The sequence below is a fragment of the Bison bison genome, unplaced genomic scaffold, assembly GCF_000754665.1.
Source record: "Bison bison bison isolate TAMUID 2011002044 unplaced genomic scaffold, Bison_UMD1.0 scf7180017864519, whole genome shotgun sequence".
In the NCBI taxonomy this organism is placed as follows: domain Eukaryota; kingdom Metazoa; phylum Chordata; class Mammalia; order Artiodactyla; family Bovidae; genus Bison; species Bison bison.
Window position 1 is genome coordinate 12,712,536 of NW_011495072.1, and position 22,010 is coordinate 12,734,545.

At 39.9% G+C, this 22,010-nt stretch overlaps 1 protein-coding gene across 2 annotated transcripts in view; it reads left to right on the forward strand.

Moving 5' to 3' along the window:
• Positions 1–22,010, forward strand: part of VAV3 (vav 3 guanine nucleotide exchange factor) — a 436,414-nt gene that overhangs the window by 67,921 nt on the left and 346,483 nt on the right. The window contains exon 1 of one of the 2 annotated variants that reach the window (XM_010830945.1): positions 12,521–14,324. The exons of the other annotated variant lie outside the window; for it this stretch is intronic. Coding sequence (XP_010829247.1) covers positions 14,265–14,324 — 60 coding nt within the window. The 5' untranslated portion in view covers positions 12,521–14,264. Of the gene's footprint in view, positions 1–12,520; positions 14,325–22,010 lie in introns of those variants that run through there. 2 annotated transcript variants of the gene reach the window in all.

The following is a 22,010-nucleotide window of genomic DNA, read 5'->3' on the forward strand; positions in this document are numbered from 1 at the left end:
CCCTAGGCATTTGGGTTGGTGGTAGCTTTATGGGAGGTTTGGGCTATGGAGGGGGAAAGGCACTTGAATCAGTGGTAAATACATTAAAATAATGTAAATGAAATCTTCTGTATTGGAACAAATATAACTGTCTTGTGTAGTGGACTGGGCAGCTTAGGCAACTAGAACACCAGGAATATGAGTTATCTTACATTGAGAGGAGATTTTTGAGAAGGTACATTTGATTACTGTGTTAAATTATGAGTGAATTGTTTGAAATTAAAGATGTCTATCATCACTATTATGTAGTTTGCTGGTAAAACCATGTAGTATTTGACATCTGTCATTTAAAAAATGTACAGTTAATAGGGAAGCATTTATTGTCCTTAATTTTTAATTATATAAATAATAATGCAACAAGATTTCCCCATCTTCTCCCTCCCCTGTCTTTTTCTTTTTCCCCTTCCTCTTTTCTTGTGGGCTGCCTGACAAGCTCTAGGAATCACTTTGTTATTCTAAACACTTAATTTCATTATAATAAAATTTGTTACTTGATGAGATTTGTAACAATTTGCTTATAATGAGATTTAAGCTTGTATTAGTTAGGATGTCTGAGAACTTATGCTGAAATTTTCTGCAGCCAGGAAAAAAAAAAAAAACTATCATAAAAGGACGTTTTACTTAATAAATTGGTGCCAGTTTAAATTTGTTTTTTTTCTCCTTCTAGTTTTTTTTTTTTTCTTTAAGTTCTACACATTACATTTTTATAATTTTCAAATTCACTCTGCAGTAGGAACTACTGAATGGGATTTTTCTTCCGAATTATCTCTGTGTCAAATTTTCTTTAAAGGAACAGACGTTTAATATACTATTATTTGGAGTGTCGGCTCTAGTGACTATTTCTGCCTAAAATGTTAAGGAACGTCCATATCTGATCAGTTACGGAAAATAGTTTGGCCCTTCACGTGAGCACTGCTGCAGGGCTGAGTCAGCAGCCGTTCCACCTGTGTGTCGCCTGGCTTTCTTTGCTGCTCCTTCCTTTCCTGGGGCTGCAGACTTCCTGTATAGGACCTGATGTGTGTTCTTGGTAAATCGTGATGTGCTGTTTTTGCAGGAGGCAGTCTTGACATTTACCTCATGTGGGAACTTTGTCATTTGTGATCTTGTTGGGGGATATAATGAAGACCGACACCTACTTAGGGAAAAAGGTGAATATGGTGAATAAGAAGAATGCCATATTTGGCATTTGATGTTTTTAATAAAGATGTTCCAGATAACCTTGCTCAGAAGAACACATGGGTTCTGCAGAAAGAGATTACTGTTAAGCAAACTTTTATCCTTTGGTTTTTATTATAAAGTTGGAGATGAGTACTCCTGGGAAAAGTGTTGTTCTAGACATATAAAAGTCAAATTTTAAAAAGCAAACATTTAAAATTTAGTCTAGTAAAATATTAATAGAAAAATTATTTAAAATTTTTATAGAATCTTGCAGATGAAGTAAGTTCTAAAATAAATTATAGTGCTAAAAATGAAAATGTTCCATGATAGGATAACTGACAGTATGAACATCTGACTGATAAGTATTATTCGCAAGGTGATGCTAGAGCTTTTAGCAACTTGACCAAGTTTTTTTTTTTTTTTTAAACTTAAATAAGTTATGTCAATTATATCTTAATAAATCTGGAAAAACAAAATGGGGAAAGACTAGGCCAAGAAAAGATTATCTTTGTCTTCTGTAAACTCAAGAGCTTGAGTATCAAATGAAAAGCCTAATACTTGATTTGCAGAAATTCAAGGAAAAAATAATCACTCAGAAAAGAATCTCATGGGATCCTTATAATTTTTAATGAATCCATATTCAGTGCCTTTATTTCATTCTTTATATATGTATAGATAGAGTTTACAGGAAGGTGAAGAGAATAGTAATGATGCTTACATTTCTATAATTCCTTAGGGTTAAGTGCTAGTCCCTGAACTATGAACTCCCTGGGAGAAGGGGCTTGTCTATATTCTCTTCTATTTTGGCATCTATCCTTATATCAGCCTGTGTCTTTGGCATCAGCCTGTCCTTGATGATGCCTCTCACTTAATGGGCACTCAGTTGGTGCTTCATAGATGAAATGAATTAATGAACTTTGATTTCTCATAGATTATCTCACCTTATACAGCAGACCTATAGGGAAGTATGATTATCCCCATTTTATAAATGGAGAAACCAAGACTCATATGGGTTAAGTGATTGCTTAATAATGATAAATATGTGAAGTCCACACAATCATGTAATTCTTGATGACAGGGCTAGGATTTACACCCAGGTCTTTTGTTCCTAGTTCTTATTCCTTTTGGTATCCAGTATTATTACCCTTTGTATACAGTGTGTATGGTGTGTATGAGTGAATGTGTGCAGTCCTGTGTAAGTATATGTGTGTGTGTGTGTTGTGTTAGTCTATGTTTGGGAAATAATAATGAATAAAAAGGTCTTCTTACTATACAATATGGTACATTTTATGAAAGATATATGATTAAAGTGATATAACAAGAGGAGAGAATGATCAGCTCTACCTGGAGTTGCCAGGGAAGCCTTAACATATGAGTGTGGTATTGTAAAGAGTGAGGGATGTTCTAGGAAGAGGAAGAAAAATGATGTAATTTATTGTACAAACAACCTTTTTTAAATGATAATAACATGGTCAATAATTAAAGCAGGACAATAGGGCTTAAAGATTATCCACAGTAAATCAGGACAGTGGTCCTTTATGGAAATTCCATTTTAGGTAGGAGGAACTACATTTACAAATAACTGTTCAAAAATCATACAATAGCATTTCAGTTGGTGTTATATTAAAACAAAACAAAACAAAACACCCAGTCTACAACTTCCTTTTAGGATTAGGGTGGCAGTGGGTAACTGACGCTGAAGAAAACCTATGAACGTTTACTTAGAAGACAATTCTAGAATGATGTAGTACAGTCTGTGTAAATTGTGTGACCTGAAAGTATTTTTAAATCTTTGGTAGAAAAAAGGCTAAATTGGGCGCAGATTTGAGTTTGCAAAAGTTAAGTTCACTGGGAGATTTGACTCAAAGAAGACTAAAGGTATCCAACTGTGGGAATTAACAACTGGATTAACACATCCATTAATTTTTTTCCTTTTAGATTTTTGTATTGACCTTGGTAATAAAACACTGTTAATTTGATATGGAGTTCAAGAAAGGTGTGGTGAGAAGTGCTGGTGATTGGTTGTAACAGGTTTTCTAAACAGAGCACAAATCTCTTGGATTTAGAGATAATAGAGTTTACTGGGAGGCTAAGAAAAAAGTGGGAAAAAGGAAAGACCAAGGAACATTTTCTGCACCTAATTAAGATGTATTTCTGCTTGGTTAATATTTCCAGAATGAAATACTATATTGAAGCAGTGCTACTTATTGGAAAAAAAATCACATATGTGCATGCATGTGTGTAAACATACAGATAACATATATAGGTCAGATTTGATCTGACCTGTAATTCAGTTCTTGATAATATCATGATTTTAGTGCAGAGTCTATGTATTCTTATTTAACTTAGAAAAGCTATAACTTTATTTTAATAAAAAATCATTGTGAAATCATGGGACGAGCCAAAATCTGGAGCATAAAGATGTCTCTCTGTCGGGTAATAAAATTAAAAGTGACACAGAGAATTTGGGGATGATGCTAAATTAGAAGGGGTGTGGGTGTATATAGAAGAACAATTAGGTTAGAAATGTGGGCAGAAATAGAATGTAATTAGGCAAAAAACAAAACAAAACAACCCAGTGATCTATATGAGAATAATTTTGTTTCAAGGTTATTCAGTTATTCAGATTTATTCCAAGCTGTTCAGTGTGCAGAAGAAGCCTGCTGAAAGACACTCAGAAAAATGAAAGTGCTGTTATCCTCTGGAGTGAGGGAAGGAGGAAGGGGACTAGGTTGCTTGCTGCTGCTACTGCTGCTAAGTCGCTTCAGTCATGTCCGACACTGTGTGACCCCATAGACGGCAGCCCACCAGGCTCCCCTGTCCCTGGGATTCTCCAGGCAAGAACACTGGAGTGGGTTGCCATTTCCTTCTCCAATGCATGAAAGTGAAAAGTGACAGGGAAGTTGCTCAGTCGTGTCCGACTCTGTGACACCATGGACTGCAGCAGTCTAGAGCTAAATAAGCTGCTGATCTGAATGGCAGTTTAAACATTTTGGGGGTTAATTTTAGAGAAAATGCCTCTTTTCTGAAGTTGAAATTACTTGGGGAAATGTGTCACCCTTCATTTTTAGTTGCACTATAGATGTCTAATTTCAACAAAGTACGACACTATATGGTTAATAACAGTGTTTTCCATGTTACTTAATTATGCCAGTAGGTATAATAATGTTGCTAGGATTATACGGGCTTCCCTGGTGGCTCAGACAGTAAAGAATCTGCCTGTAATTCAGGAGACCTGCGTTCAATCTCTGGGTCAAGAAGATCCCATGCAAAAGGGAATGTATACCCAATCCAGTATTCTTGTCTGGAGAATTCCATGGACTGAGGAGCCCAGTGGGCTAAAGTCCATGGGGCTGCAGAGTCAGACATGATTGGGTGAATAACACACAAAATTATAAAGTGGCCATTAGTCATTATATTTTATATACAGAAATTATATGTACTTTATGTACAGAAATTAGCAGAGTTCTTAAATATACTCCTAAAGATATTTGAGCAAAAAAAGCCTCTGAAAATTTTGAAGTTAATGGACTGACTAGAACCCAGATAATCTGGTATTTTATAAAATTAGTAATTGTTTCAAATTTAACAATATTGCTTTCCCACTTTGTTGTTAACACAGAGAAAGGACAAAGTAGAAAATGAACTGAAAAAAATTAAAAATATGCTGGAAAAATTAAAATGTTTATCATTCTGATAAGGAGGTCAAGAAAAGTGGGGATCATGGGACATCAGAAAGTTGAGTATCTAAGCTATGGGTGGTGTGTGCCTTGGAGTATCTTGTGCCCCCAGCTTCATGTGAACAGCAAGGGTTTTGAAATGAAAATTGAGACTTGAGCCTGGTAAAATATTAAAAATAATTTTCCGTGTGAAAAGCAAAATAACGGATGTAGTTTGGATATTCAAATATGGGGATTTGGGAGGCACTTATTGTGGCAGTGAGTCACAAGCTGGAGTCAAGATTCCTGGGAGATATGCAGATGATACCACTGTATTGGCAGAGGAACTAAAGAGCCTCTTGATGTGGGTGAAAGAGGAAAGTGAAAAACCTGGCTTAATATTCAACATTCAAAAAACTAAGATAATGGCATGCAGTCCCATCACTTCATGGCAAATAGAAGGGGAAAAAGTAGAAGCAGTGACAGATTTTCTCTTCTTGGGCTCCAGAATCACTGTGGATGGTGACTGCAGCCATGAAATTAGATGATTGCTTCTTGGAAGGAAAGCCCTGACAAACATAGAAACACAGACATTAGTTTGCCAACAAAGGCCCATCTAGTCAAAGCTATGGTTTTTCCAGTAGTCATGTATGATTGTGAGAGGTGGCCTGTAAAAAAGGCTGAGTGCTGAAGAATTGATCCTTTCAAATTGTGGTGCTGGAGAAGACTCTTGAGAGTCCCTTGGACTGCAAGGAGATCAAACCAGTCAATCCTAAAGGAAACACTGAATAATCACTGGAAGGACTGATGCTGAAGTTCCAATATTTTGGCTATCTGTTATGAAGAGCAGACTCATTGGAAAAGACCTTGATGCTGGGAGAGATTGAGGGCAGGAGGAGAATGAAGCAACAGAGAATGAGATGGTTGGATGGCATCACTGACTCAATGGACAAGAGTTTGAGCAAACTCCAGGAGATAGTGATGAACAGGGAAGCCTGGTGTGCCACAGTCCATTGGGTTGCAAAGAGTTGGACACAACTTAGGGACTGAACAACAGCATTGTGGCATTGGAAGAACTATTTCAAACTAAATTTGTAAGAGTGTACTTGATATTTCTCTTTTAACAACTTTCACTTGGTAGGTCAGTATAGTCAAAAAAGTGTTCAGTTGGCTGTTGAACAATTCAGGGATTGGGATGCTGACCCTCCCTGCAGTCAAAATACATATGTGACTTCTATTCAGCTCTGTTTATCCAAGGTTCCTCCTTACGGGAGTTTCCTTGTTATCTTCGGGTATTCCTCTGGGTCTGGGGTTCCTCCCCACCCTCAGGTTCAACCAGCCATTTATGATGCAGTACTGTAGTTTTTACTATTAGGAAAAAAAAAAAAAAATCCCTGTATAAGTGGACACATGTGCTTCAAACCTGTGTTGTTCAAGGGTCAGCTGTACTAAATTCAGCCCGTGATTGAAGTGATCAGTTAGAAATCAGCTTCCCACAGCTTTCCTGAACTGTGTTACCTGGCAGGCACTGTGACTGCTGCTCACGGGCTGGGCTTGTAGCACCCCACACTGAAGGGCAGGCGGGGCCCCAGGCTGCTGCTCTGACATTGACCAAGTGTGGATTTGGTCCACAGCCTTGCATTATGGGTGCTCCTGCAGGGAAAGTTTTTTTGCACAGGAAAAAGCACTAACAGGAGTTCCCTGTTGGTCTAGTGGTTAGAATTTGGCAGTTTCATTGCCATGGCCCAAGTTCAATCCCTGGTCACAGCCAAGGCGGGGGCGGAAATCACAAATATGCTATCTGTTTCTTTTTTAACTTAATAGATTGTATTTAAGGAAGGTAACTTGAGCTTATTTTCTTGCTTTTGAAAAAATATAGCTGGTAGTACTTTTATTAATGTAATGCTTTCAGGTACATTTTTGTTGTATTTTTAAAATTCTCATTTTTTTAAAAGTTTTCCCCAAGAATAGGTATGTTTTTGTTTGTTTGTTTTTTTTTAAATTTTAGTTTATACTGAATACTGGTGCAGTGCAGTCAGTGGCTGATACAAAAGTGTGATGTCTGGGATGCGTATTAGGGGGATGTGAACTCTAGGGAACAGTGTGACAGAATGTCCAGCATGGGCAGAGTTGGGAGAAAGTACAAGACTACAGAAGCTGAGATGAATGAGATTTGTAGGAAGACAAACGCATTTTTGGAAATCATCCACTGTACAGAGCCCATCTTCAGAATCATCCACTGTGCAGAACCCAACTCAGTCTTCCTCTTAGATTTCTTAAAACTTTTGGGGCAAAGGAGGATAAAGGAAGTCCAACAGTTGAAGTGACTATAATACTTTCCTGTGGAGTAATGTCATCCTAGGCTTTATTTGGGGCAGTCCGAAGTCTGCTTAAGTTGTAGGGGCCTGTGGTGGTGATGGTTTAGTCGCTAAGTCATGTCCAACTCTTGCAACCCCGTGGACTGTAGCTCACTAGGCTCCTCTGTCCATGGGATTTCCCAGGCAAGAACACTGGAGTAGGTTGTTGCCGGGGTCCAGCCCCGGTGGATCCAGGGAATTCGAAGCGGGGATGGCATCGGCGAGGATCAGGAAACAACTGCTTAATTAAACGTTAATTAAGGATATAAAGAGTAATAGAATAAGGATAGCTCAGTAGGAAAATTCAGTGAAGAAAAGAGGCTGAAATAAGGATAGCTCAGTGAGGAAATTCAATGGAGAAAAGAGGCTGAATAATTCAGCCAGAAGGTGAGAGAAAGAACGACATGGGGAGACCAAGTTTCGGTGAACAAGGCCCACACTTTATTTTCCAAAGTAGTTTTTATACCTTAAGTTATGCATAGAGGATAATGGGAGAAGGGGTAGAGTCATGCAGTAAGCCAGGCTTTCTTCCTGCAAACTTATCATATGCAAAAGTTTAGGTGATTTGCATCATCTTCTGGCCCGGAGGCCTGTTAACATTTTAAGACCTTTTCTTCAGAAAACTTATTTTTCTCTAAAGGTGATAAGTCAAGCACCACCCTCCAAAAGCATTAGATAAAGTTGCATTCCTACAGAGCAAAGGTGTGGTGGGCTCTAACAAGAAAAAGAATTAACTCAAGGGTCCCAGGTTACAAACATTAAAGCTACTATTTACACCAATTATATTAATCAATACACTGCCAGGGACACAGCAGGTAAGGGATATGGAGACTTAGCAGCAAACATTGGCCCAACAAGTGAAAAACCCTTCACCAATACAATCTCTAATCGATCTTTTAACTGCTCAAAGGAATCTGTATTTAGACAGTTTAGAACATCTCATGCCTCTCACAGTTGGGAGGCTCTGAGCAATCACATGTGGCCGGAAAAACCTATTCAGGCAGGCTAGAGGACTTCCAAAGGAGTTTGTAGGTTGAAACATTGTCACACCCAGAAATTATTAACTGGAGCTGTAAGCTAACTCTTGTTTCAGAGAGAGGTAGTGGGGGACCAGCCCCCCGTAAAGTCAGAGGTGGAGGTGAAAGCACAAAGCAGAAAGTAGGCAGACTCTGGTTTGGGGGGTAGATGCTCAACAATTTCCAGGGGAACTCCTGAGGCTCGATCCTGCCTTTGTGTATGCCAAGCCTCCTTCCTCATGACCTTTGCCACGGGCGGAGCTCGCTCCCAGCAGGTTGTCATTTCTTTCTCCTGTCTAGGGGCCTGTAGTCAGGTCCTCACCTTGCTGTAGAGCCTCACAACACAAGCAATACGGAGGCCACACTGTGTGGCAGGGAAGAGTCCTGACGGTGCTCGGATCTGGTTCTGTTACTTGTTAGCTGCCAGGATCTTAGATTATTTTGTCTCAATTTCTTATGGATAGAATGGAATACAGTGTTTACCTTGTAGAACTATATGCACGTATGCATGCTCAGTCTTGTCTGACTCTTTGTGACCCTGTGGACTGTAGCCCGCCAGATTCCTCTGCCCATGAAATTTCCTAGGCAAGAATACTGGAGTGGCTCACCTTCTCCAAGGGATCTTCCTGACCCAGGGATTGAACCTGAGTTTCTTGCATCTCCTGCATTGGCAGGTGGGTTCTTAGCACTGTACTACCTGGGAAGCCCCTTGCTGTGTATTAACTAAGATTCTTCATGGATGTGCTTTGTGCTACATCTGGGACATATACTTTTACTCACTGTAGAGTTACATACATTATTATGAGGCATTGCCATGTTCTTTTGGAGAAATGAGTTCCAAGATCCAGCTGGGATCTGGTCTGTACCGACTTTCCAAGTCTCATTCATCCCTAGTGCTCTCTTGCTTGTACTCGCTGTGGAGGCCATGTGATTTTTATGCATTCCTCCAAGAGGCCAGGCCTTTGCTTCTAACCATACCATTTCTCATGACACTGTTTTCCTTCTCTGACACTCAATTCTGCTACTTCCTTGGAGGAATGAATCTCAGCTTGCCCCCTTCATGGAATGGAGCACTTCCCTTGTGCTCTTACTAAGCCAGTGCTTGCCTCTGGACTTCTTAACTACTCGAGGGTTGCAGTACGCTTTTTGTGCATGTTTCTCTGCTTCACAGGACTGTCTTCTCTTGGAGAGCTGGAGCCGTGGCTCCCAGTTCCCTGACTTGGGACACAGTCTGCTATGTAGGAGACAGAAGGTCATAGCTGTTAGAGGCATGGTCTTTGGAGCCACAACCTGGCTGCGAAATCTGCTCTCCGACTTACTGACCATGGGACGTAGAGCCAATTATTTCACTCCCTGAGCCTCAGTTGCCGCATCTGTAAATCGCAATTATAACAGTACCCAGTGCAAAGAGTCCAGGGTAGAGTGAGTGAGGAGGGAGAGATGTAGGCTCACTCGCCCTTCCACTCTTTCCTTCCCTGTGGCATCTCCGGCTACTCAGTCCTGCTTTGGCCATGCCAGGGAGCGAGTGGAGAGCTGGGGGCTCCGTGGGGACTTATCAGTCGTTCTTGGGTGAAGTGTGGAGTGCTCTGTGGTTGCATCCAGGTGGTTGGCTGTATGGGGTGGTGCTTGCAGTTAGACGTCCTTGTTTCTGTTGGCATACAGCTTTTTGTTTTCGATCAGACCCACACTAAACTGTGTTCCCATTCTCTTGGATGCATGCATTCCCAAGGCTCATCTCTAAACGCAGTGCTAATTTGTGTCACCCCAAGACTTTCCCTCATTCACGAATGTTGATTTCATTGAGCACCCACCTCGGCTGCCAGCCTTCTGGGGTAACCCAGTCGCAGTGGCTCTCACTTCCCGCTTCACAGGGCGTGGCTTTCTTGGCTGTTCAGCTGATTTCGTTGCCACTGCTACTTGCACCACAACCACAACTTCCATTCTAATGGTACTGCTATCCCTGCCGCTTCCGCTATGACTGCTCCCACCAAAATCCTGACTTACAGCTACTGTCTCTTAATCGCCTGTGCAGAAGGAAATGCCTATTTTTCTGTACTCATAATAAGGAACCTTGCAAGACAGGCTTCTCTGGAATGCAGACTGGGCCATTCTTTGTGTGCTTCAGGCTAGATGTGTTCCAGGTGAAAATGTGATTGGGGGTTCTCTTTAGAGGCAATAGCATGTACTGCTTTCGTTAGCAGGTTAATGGACAATAGTAAAATAGGCTAATTTTGACCTCTGCACATCCCGGCCGTGATTTTCTAGTGCAAAGACTAGAAACACACAAGGAGGATTAAAGATGTTGTTTATTAACCTTTTTGTTTCTGGGTACAAAGACTAATGCTAGGGTTGACAGTAAGCCTTTGAAACTGAAAGTCTAAGTTCCTGCCAAAGGAGAGGGATACAGTGCCTCTTCTGATGAAGACAAGCTGTTGAAAGCAGCAGAGGGCTTGTGTGTGTGTGTGATGGTGACAGCTGGCCAGGGACCCTGAAAACTAGTTAGCAGACCACCCCTGAATACACACCATCATCTGGGCTGGCAAACCAGATGATGCTTATGAACATAACTGCTTACTAATTTAAAGTCTTTATTTGATTTATATTTATTAAAATCACCAACTTCTAAAAGGACTTTTGAGGTAATTTAATAATGAAGACATTGATATATTAACATAAGTAAGAGGATATGGTGACAATTTAATGTAAATTTCCATATGAGTTCATTGGTTACCAAGGAATGATGATTGTTTATTATTTTATGCAGATAAAATTGCCTCATCATACATTCATCAATTTATTAAGAAATATGTCCATTATGAAAGTGGGGACCTCTTAGAGTAATGGAAATAAAAACAAAAGTAAACAAATGGGACTTAATTAAAGTTAAAAGCTTCTGCACACCAAAGGAAACTATAAACAAGATTAAAAGAGAGCCCTCATAATGGGAGAAAATAATTGCAAATGAAACAACTGACAAAGAATTAACTTCCAAAATATACAAGCAGTTCATGTAGCTCAATACCAGAAAAACAAACAACCCAATCAAAAAAATGGGCCGAAGACCTAAACAGACCAAAGAAGACATGGAGATAGCCAATGAACATGTGAAAAGATGCTCAGCATTGATTATTATGAGAGAAGTGCAAATCAAAACTACAATGAGGTATCACCTCACACCAGTCAGAATGGCCATCATTAAAAAATCTATAAGCAGTAAATGCTGGAGAGAATGTGGAGAAAAGGGAACCCTCTTACATTGTTGGTGAGTATGTAGATGGATACAGCCACTGTGGAGAACAGTATGGAGATTCTTTAGAAAACTAGGGATAGAAATATCATATGACTCAGTAATCCCACTACCGGGCATATACCCTGAAAAAACCATAATTGAAAGAGACCCTTGTACCCCAATGTTCATTGCAGCACTTTTTACAATAACTAGGATATGGAAGTAACCTAGGTGTCCATCGACAGGTAAATGGATACAGAAACTGTCGTACATATATTTAATTAAATATTACTCAGCTAGAAAAAAGAATGCATTTGAGTCAGTACTAATGAGGTGGATGAACCTAGGGCCTATTATACAGAGTGAAGTAAGTCAGAAAGGGAAAGACAAATATTGTATATTAATGCATGTGTATGGAATCTAGCAGAGACATTACTTTGCCAACAAAGGTCCGTCTGGTCAAGGCTATGGTTTTTCCAGTAGTCATGTATGGATGTGAGAGTTGGACTGTGAAGAAAGCTGAGCGCCGAAGAATTGATGCTTTTTAACTGTGGTGTTGGAGAAAACTCTTGAGAGTCCCATGGACTGCAAGGAGATCCAACCAGTCCATTCTAAAGGAGATCAGTCCTGGGTGTTCTTTGGAAGGAATGATGCTAAAGCTGAAACTCCAGTACTTTGGCCACCTCATGCGAAGAGTTGACTCATTGGAAAAGACTCTGCTGCTAGGAAGGATTGGGGGTAGGGGGAAAAGGGGACGACAAAGGATGAGATGGCTGGATGGCATCACCGACTTGATGGACGTGAGTTTGCGTGAACTCCGGGAATTGGTGTTGGACAGGGAGGCCTGGTGTGCTGCGATTCATGGGGTCACAAAGAGTCGGACACGACTGAGCGACTGAACTGAACTGATGGAATCTAGCAAGACAGTACTGATGAACCTATTTGCAGGGCAGCAGTGGAGATGCAGACATAGAGAACAGTGGGGGAGGGAGAGGGTAGAATGATTTGAAAGAATAGCATGGAAACATATACATTACCATATGTAAAACAGATTGCAAGTGGGCATTTGCTGTGTGACCCAGGGAACTCAATGCAGAGGTCTGTGACAACCTAGAGGTGGGAGATGAGGTGGAAGGGATAGGATGGGAGATCAGAGGGGGATTCAGGAGGGACATATGTATACCTGTGACTAATTCATACTGATGTATGGCAGAAGCCAATACAACATTGTAAAGCAGTTATCGTCCAATTTAAAAAACTGAAAGAAAAAAGCTGTGGAGATACATAGATGAAATAAATGTAGTCTATGCTCTCAAAAATGTTTCTCTCATGTATCATTGGTTGGGCAAACAGATGTAGTCCAGATAGTTATTATCACAGGTATGAGTCTGATGCTACAGAATATGTAGGATGTACATGTTTTTACAAGTTAGCCCTACACATATGATCTTAATCATTTCAGTACTTATATATAATCTGTTAAAGTGCCTCATCATGGAGAAAATAAAACAAAAACAAAAACTCTGTAAATTTCAATGTTCCTAAATTACTAAATTTGTGATTAAGAAATTAAAAAACTTATTTTCTAAAAATGAATTGCAGCCTGGCATATAATCAAAACGGAAATAATTGGCTTTTAGTTTACTGAAAATAGGGCAGTCTTAGTTTAGAGATTTGAACACAAAACTGAAGATGTGAAATGGCCCTCCTCCATTTTTGGCCTTCTGCCTGAGTGTCCTTTAGGGTTTTCATTTATCTGTAATAATAGGATCAAGAGGAAAATGGAAGATATTGTGCAGTCCTGAACTGATGCCAAGTGCAGTGTAATTATTTAATAATTATTCAGAACTCATCTGTAAGTATGGTCTTCAAAGAACAATGGGAATGATGCCCCTTCTGTGGGGACCTACTGACTCACGAGCAAAAGGGATAAATAAAGTCCTCATAGAAGTAAAAATTATTCTTCTCTTTAAAAAAAAATTTCCAGAAGATGTAAGATTTAGTTGACCTAATCTTAAAAGACAGATGTAGTGGGAGAGAGGAGAGGATATGGTAAAACGGACAGAAATAGAAAATCCCAATAGGAGAGAAACTTAATTTATTATGGTTTCCCTTCCAGCCTGCCAGTTCTCTAAATGGGGGGTGGGGGTTGGGAGGAGTTAGAATGACAAGGGTACTAGGCAGAGACCTGACTAAGTCTAAGCTGAGACAGCCCAGAAGGAAAACTCTGCTTTTACCTTAATATTTGTGGATGGGCTTCATTGTGGTCTCTCTTGTGTCTTCAGAACTGTCCATCAGCCTGTTAAGGACCACTCATAATTCAACTTATGCCAAATGCTCAAATTCAGACTTTCCTTCAAATGAGATAATGAGTGTCCCACAAAGAAATGAGACCCTGGAAAGGTCTTACTTTATCTGCTGACCTGGCTACTGATGGTTCCTATGAAAATGACAACATGTCTATGTGATTATGAAGCTGTGTTAGAAATTGTTGACCTTCCCACAAGACACCATTTCTCAGTTGAGATCAAAATAACTTATTTCATAATAAGCTGTGGAGGCTTTTCCTGTTACGCAGCCTCAGTTAACACTAGTCCAATATTGCTAACAGTTTTAGAGAAGTACATGCTTATTTTTTCAGATAAGAAAAAGGGAAGCAATCCTGTTTGCATTTGTATCATTGAGAAGAGTCAAAGTGGTTTCTACATACATAGAGGAAAAGGAAACCATACACTTTATGAAAAGAGTAGAGGGAGAAGAGAGTCTTGAAGCCTTTTACTGTGAATTTTAGCAGCACGACCTTTAAATGTTTTCTTTCTGTAACATCAGTATCAATAGCATTGAAGTGCTAACAAGAGCCACAAAGGTAAAAAGCAACTTAGCTTCATCTGTTGTGATAGCTGTTGGTTAGGAAACTGTCTAGAGAGCTCTGGCCTGATGTATGATTTTCAGGGTGTCTTAGACATGGTTGGTCTTAGCTTCCTCTCTGAGGGTTTTCTGCATCTTTATCGAGTGCTTTTCAACCTGTAGTAAATAAGTAAGCTGTTGACGCGTTTCTGAAGAGAGGGTGAGAGCATCGCGGCCGAAGACCAGGGACTGTATCATTAGAATGTGTCACTTGTCACAGAATATACCTGAGAGAGGGGCTGTGGAATATCTCCATACCAGGACTTTCCAGATGAAAATAAGTTTAATTGACTCAATTCTTGGCACCTGTTTCCTGTTCCCTAATTTGCTAAGTGACCATTTTCAGTGAATCCCTTCTCTGTCTTTGCAGTGCCGAGGATGGAGCTATGATTATGAATCTGAACTCTTTTCTCCTTTACTCTCTCCACTCCACTCCTATATTCAGTCAATTACCAGGTATTTCCTTTCCATATTACATTCTAGAGTTGTTTCCCTTTCTGCTTCTACAATTCTAATCCAAATCACTGTGATTTTTTCCTTATGTGAACATGACACTGTCGTGTTCTTATCTCATCTGCCTCACACAATCTCCCTAATAAAGAGAAAACAAAAATAGTTAATTCTCCACACTACACGATGGAGCTAGTATAACATAGCAGTTAAGGATATAGGCTCTGTAGCCAGAAAGTCTGGTTTTGAGTTACAACTGCGTTACTTTGGCATATGCAGTTGCATAAACCTGTTTAAACATCTAAGCCTCAGTATATATGAAAGAAAAAAACCTTCCCTGATTGAGTTAATGTGGAAGATTAGAAGGTGTAAGCATTTAGCATAGAACTTGGTATATAGCAAACACTCAAGAATAACTGAGGATTGCACTCTCGTATGTAAAACCTCAACCTTTCTTCTAGATAAAGCCTGCATCCATTGGGCTTGCTCTGTGAGTCCCAGCTCCTCTGTCCAGCCCTGCTGTCACTGCTCCCTAGAGAGCTGTGTCCATTCTGAACCCCTTCCATTGCCCTCACCAGTCCATTCTTTGTCTTATCTCATATTCATCCCCTTCCTGTTTGTTTACCTGGACATCCTCACACTCTGAGTCTGGCAGGTTCCCTTCCCCTCCCTGAACACTGAGCACTCCTTTCTTTTTTGTGACTGACTCCCACTCACCCTGCAGGGTCTCGTGGATCACTTACTCCAGAAAGCTGTCTCTGACACTCCAGAACTCCTGCTGCTGCTGCTGCTAAGTCACTTCAGTCGTGTTCGACTCTGTGTGACCCCATAGACAGCAGCCCACCAGGCTCCCCTGTCCTTGGGATTCTCCAGGCAAGAACACTGGAGTGGGTTGCCATTCCCTTCTCCAATGCATGAAAGTGAAAAGTGAAAGGGAAGTCGCTCAGTCGCGTCCGACTCTTTGCGACCCCATGGACTACAGCCCACCAGGCTCCTCCATCCATGAGATTTTCCAGGCAAGAGTACTGGAGTGGGGTGTCATCACCTTCTCCGCCAGGACTCCTGAGGGACCTCTGAATGACTTCTTCATAGCATTTGCCATGTTGTCATGTAACTACACGTTTCCTTGTTTGTATGCTCTGCCTGATCTCTTTTGGCGGCAGAGTTTGGATCATACTTGCTTTTTAAAAAATACTCAGTTCTTGGCAATTTCATTCAATTAATATGTGTTTAATAAATAAGTACCCAACTGGGGGACATTTTTGAAGTTTTATGATACCTAGTACATAAAAGGCACCTCATTAATATGTGTTAAATGATAAAACGCTATTGAAACCTTTTGCCTATCCTTGATTTCTGTAATAATCATGCGTGGATATATTTAATATTTTAAAAATCCTTGAGTTATTTAATTCTGGTTTTAAAAGTCCTCATCCTAAATTCTGAAAAGCCTGAAAGTTCTCTTTTATGGGCTTCAGATGATAAAGAATCTGCCTGTAGTGCAGGAGACCTGAGTTTGATGTCAGTGTTGGGAAGATCCCCTGGAGAAGGGAATGGCTAACCCACTCTAGTATTTTTGCCTGGTGAATTCCATGGATTGTAGGAGCCTGGCGGGCTGCAGTGAGTCCATGGAGTCACAAAGAGTCGAACACGACTGAGGGACTAACACTTGTACTAAAAACTTAGCAAAGTTATATAATTTTTGGTCAAACATAAAGTATGGTTATGAAACGAACTAATGAAATGTATTTATCTTTGCCCATCATACACCAGGTCTGAAGGCAGAGGTTTTGAGCTGCTAAATACAAAGGACTGTCAGTGTTTCAAAGACCAGTAACATCTCCAAGCATAAAGAAACTCTTGTATTCACTGGTCTTCAGTGAACTCAAGTTTTTTCTTTATTAACAGTGTGAGATAAGAGTTGGCTTATTAGGCATGCCACAAAGAAAATGATAGGATTTGTTTAGATTAACTCTTCCTGTTGCTGGTGATACATTGCTTAAGCAAAGGGTGGAGTTACAGGTTCATTTGATGTAATTGGCTCATGTAATTTGGGAACAGCCTGATGCTCAGACTTGTTCTCTAAATACCATTTACTATAAAACTTGAAAAGGAACTGTTTGGAGAAGTGGCTGATTATAGAACTTGGGCAGAGAAAACATGAGGTGGGCCTAGGACAGTTTGATATAATAAAACAAACACTAATGGAGTCATGTCAAAAGGTCACAGAAGCCAGTTTGAAGAGACCCCCAGTGGCCAAATTCAGGACAATCTGAACATCCAAAAGAATAATGATCGCAATTAATTATTACACAAGCAAAGATTTCAAAAAAAGGAAGGGAGAAGGGCAGGGGAAGCTTGTTTTTCAGTGAGAATACCAGCCAATAAATGTGGAAGGAAAGATAGAATTTTGCTGTCCCAAATGGAATAATTAAAGCAAGGGTTATCAGTGGATGAAAAGTGATGAAAAATTATTGGGAAAAAAACAGCCTCATGGTAACAAATAATCGCTCTCAGGATTTATTGATATAAAAGAGAACCTGTACCTTTAGAGTAGATACATGTGGCAGTAACCATCTTAACCAAGTGATCAAGCCTAATGTCAATAATAATGGGTTACCCTAACATTTTGTGTCTTTTGATATGATGAAATAGGAAGTTCACAGTATAAAATATTTTTTCCCAAACTGGTTAACTTGTATCTTGATGTAGCTTTGGTTCATAGGAGATATAAGTGATGGGGGAATTAATTCAATGATACCATGAAGAAATAACTAGACACATCCAGAATGTGGGACATTCTATAACGTATCTGGGTCTGGACTCTTCTAAAATCAGTGTCACGGAAATAAAAAAAAAGAAAAAATTTTAGATTAAAAATACTGCAAAAAATAAAGTATAATGGATAAAATTGAATTGGACCCTAGACTAGGTGTGTGTTTGGGGAAGCAGTTTAAAAAGACATTGGGTAGGCAATTGATGAAATTTGGATATGGGATGGATATGGAATAATATGGAATTATTGTTAATTTTCTGAGGCCCATAGCGGTATTATACATATTTAGGAAAGTGTCCTTATTCCTAGCAAATGCATGCAGGGTTATTTACGATTGAAGTGCCATGATGTCTGAACTTATTTTCACATACAAATTTTTATGAATAAATAGAGAAATGGCTGGCACACAAAAGCCCCTATGGCAGTATGTTATAGTTGTTGAGTAAAAGGAATGTTCATTGTACTGTTCTTTCAATTCTTCTTTAGGTTTGAAATAAAAAAAGAAAAAATTAAAAACCAAAAAAACTGGAAAGGAAAGAGTTCAACATAGGAAAACAAAGCAAAAGTCTGGGGTGGGTGGGCTGGCAGGCCCAGCTCTATCCAGGGCTTCTGTGATGACATTAGGGCCTGCTTCCTCCATCCCTCAACTTTGTTCTGCACTTGCACAGAGCCATTAGCAGAAGTGTGATCCTAGTGTTACTAGCCAGTTTGGTGGTAACTATGAAAATCTCCAGCCGCGATTAATAGAGAAGCTTGTTTTATTCATTTTCAGTATCCCCAGTGTCTGGAACATTGTAGGCATTCAAAAACTGTTGACTGAAAAAATACATAAATAAAAGGGTGACCAAACTTGATGACTGCCTGGAAATGCAGAGCGTACCAGTGATTTTCTTCAAATCTAGTAAATATTTGTGGAATTAAATTATTTAAGGGGCAAATAAGGTTAAGATTGATTTCAGAAGTCAGGGAAAGTTCTGTTTTTAAATAATCTCTTGTAATGCATTCAGTAATGACTGTATTTCTTTTCTTTTTTGCTTTCAGTAATAGTTTTCTGAATTAATGATCAAAGTCCTTGAATGGAGCTCTACTGTAGTTTTTCCGACACGGGGGAAATTTTGAGTTTGGTGCGAAATCTTCAGAGGGTAGCATGTGCAATTATGCTTTGTTCCTTGGTGAGCTATGAGTTGGGCACTTAATTATGTAAAAAATATTGCAAGAGCGCCGTTGCATAATCCTCAAGAGAGTAATTATTGTCTATCTTGGCAGAATGTAAGGCTTTTAATCTGTAAATAAGCAATTCTATGTGGAAGAGCTACATGCAGAGTGATTCTGTGTCATAAAGGTCTCTTATGAATTTTTAAAAGTGAAAGCAGTAACTGAATGTGCAGATTGGCTGCTGCTTTTGTGCTTCAAAGGGTTTATGATGTTTCCCCTGTGGTTTTAACCCCTCCTGAAATATTTAAGCCTCAAGAAGGATTCCTGTAAAGGGTAAAACTATGTCTGGGTTAAGCCCATGCAAAACCTGAATGTTTCCAAAGTAGAAAAAGTAAAATGTGCTTTCTGGAAATTAAAAAAAACAAACCAAGATGGAAAGCAAAAACAAAATAAAATGTTGACAGTGCTTTAAAAAAAAAAAAAAAGCAAGGATGCAATAATAGGCTAATAGATTTCTCAACTATTGGAGATTAATAACTTTCTTTTTAATGTGTGCCATTGCAGCTATTTCCGAAATTCACTTTCGGAGTATGTGTGTCCTTTGCTTAGTTGGATCTGAATCTTAGATGCTGAAAGTAAATTCTGTTGGTTGTTTAAGTTGTGATGGCGGCTGCCTTACCTCTTGTCCCTGTTGGTGTCGATGAGCTGAGTGTGTTCTCCAGGGTCAGCTTCTGTGCCTGAGCATCAGACCCTTTTCCTTTGCCCACTCAAGGACTTCATTTGGGTGACTGTGCCTCTCCCTTTCTAGAAACACGTTGTAAACAGCTTCCATTGTTAAAAAGCCCTTCCTTGACCTGTCTTTCTTGCTTACTACCTCCTCAATCCTCTATTTTCTTGTGCAGCAAAACTCCTCAGAATCTATTGATACATTCTGTCTTTACTTTCTGTCTTCCTATTGTGTCTTGAAGCTGCTCCATACAGCATTTCCCCACCCCTGTCTTCCACATGGAACCTGCTTTTGTCAGGGTGCACCTGTTAGCATCATACAGCCAGATTTCAAGGAAAACATCTGGTCAAATCTTACTTGAGTAGCAGCAGCAGCTGACACAGATTATCACTCCTTCTTTCTAGAAACACCTTCTTTACTTGGCTTCAGGGAAAGCCTCTTTACTTGGTTGGTCTCCTTCATCACTGGTTCCCTCTTTCTAAGCCCCTTTGCAGGCTCCTTTTCTTTTCCTGATCTAAGATGACCTGACCCCAGATCCTTTCCTCTCCTCTTCTTTCTCTCAAAGTCATCTCAGATGATATCATGGTTAAAAATGTTTTGTATACTCCAAAGACTTTGAGGTTTATGTCTGAAGCACACACCTGTGCCCTGAACTCCAGATCCGTATATCCAGTTGTCTGCTGCCCCATGTTCCATGCATGACTAATAGGCATCTCCAATTTAAGTAAAAATTGAACACCTCATCTTCGCATGGGTGTCTCTCAGCCAGATTATTGTGATAGCTTCCTATCCAGTGTTACTCTCTCTAACCTTGCTCTAAACCCTTTTGATCTGTATTAAAAAAAAAAAAAAAGCTCTGAAAAAAGAGCAGTAGAAACTGCTGTAGTCCAGGAGGAGATGGAACAGTAGCTGGGTTGGGTGTTAGAACAGAAAAGGGAAAAGAGAGAGGGTTACTGGATAGAGGAATGGCAAAGTTCAAGCATAGAGGCAGGAATGAGCATGGAGTAACGAGCACCAAGGAGGAGACCAGCCTGATTGCATAGTGGGGCACATAACAGAGGACCTTAAAAGCTCAGGTGAGAAGTTTGTACTTGATAGGTCTGTGCATATTTTGAATAAAAGAGAGGGGCCTGTTTACAAACCTACAACTGAAACTTTAGCACCATGCTGTTCATTATGACAGCAACTGACCACATATGACTGTGGAGCACTTGAAATGGGGCTCGTCTGAACGGAGATATGCTAGGAATTCCCTGGTGGTCCAGTGGTTAGGATCCTTTCACTGCCAAGAGCATGGGTTCAGTCCCTTTTTGGGGAACTAAGATCCCACAAACCATGTAGCACAACCCCTCCCCCCACAAAAAATAACAACTGAATTGAGATATGCTGTAAGTATACAATACATATTAGTTTTCAAAGACTTAGTACCAAAACTACCAAAACTAATTTTGTTTAAATGTTTTATATTGATCATTTGTTGAATAGTAGTATTAGTAATTTTAATATAGAGTTAAGTATTATTAGAAAAAAAATAAGCTACAAGGATATAGTGTACAGAACACAGAATATAGCCAACAAACTTTAAATAGAGTATAATCTATAAAAAATTTGAATCAGTATGTTATACACCTGAAAACTAATATAATATTGTTAATCAACTATACTTTAATAAAATCTTTTTAAAAGAAAGAAAAAAGAACCCTTTAAAATATCAGATCAAATCCCAGTTCTGTCCCAAAGTATCCAGTGACTTCCCATCTCAGTCAGAGTAAAAGCCTGTCCAGCAGGATCCTTTTTCATCTGACTTCACTGCCTTTCCAGCTCACCTCCTGCCTTTCTCTTTGTCATCCATTCTGCTCTGTTCATCTTGGCCCCTTCCTCAGACATAACCTCAGAAGCTTCCACCTCAGGACCTTGACATAGGATGCTACTTAAGGCTGAGTACTCTGTCCTATAATTCTGCATGGTTGCTCCTTCCCCACCTTCACAGCTTCCCTGCTTATCCGTCCTCTTCCCACCGACTCCTTCTCTAACCATCTCACTGAGGCTCCCTCCACCCATCCCAGCACTCCTGATCCCTTCTCCTGGCTTTAGTTTTCTCTATTGCACTTACCACCATGAAAAAATAAACATAGTTACTTTTTTGTTTTTGTTGCTGAGTTGGTTCTTGTCTCCTCTTATTTGACTGTAAGTACAGATGGTGACTGCAGCCATGAAATTAAAAGACGCTTACTCCTTGAAAGGAAAGTTATGACCAACCTAGATAGCATATTCAAAAGCAGAGACATTACTTTGCCAACAAAGGTCCGTCTAGTCAAGGCTGTGGTTTTTCCTGTGGTCATGTATGGATGTGAGAGTTGGACTGTGAAGAAGGCTGAGCGCCGAAGAATTGATGCTTTTGAGCTGTGGTGTTGGAGAAGACTCTTGAGAGTCCCTGGGACTGCAAGGAGATCCAACCAGTCCATTCTGAAGGAGATCAGTCCTGGGTGTTCTTTGGAAGAAATGATGCTAAAGCTGAAACTCCAGTACTTTGGCCA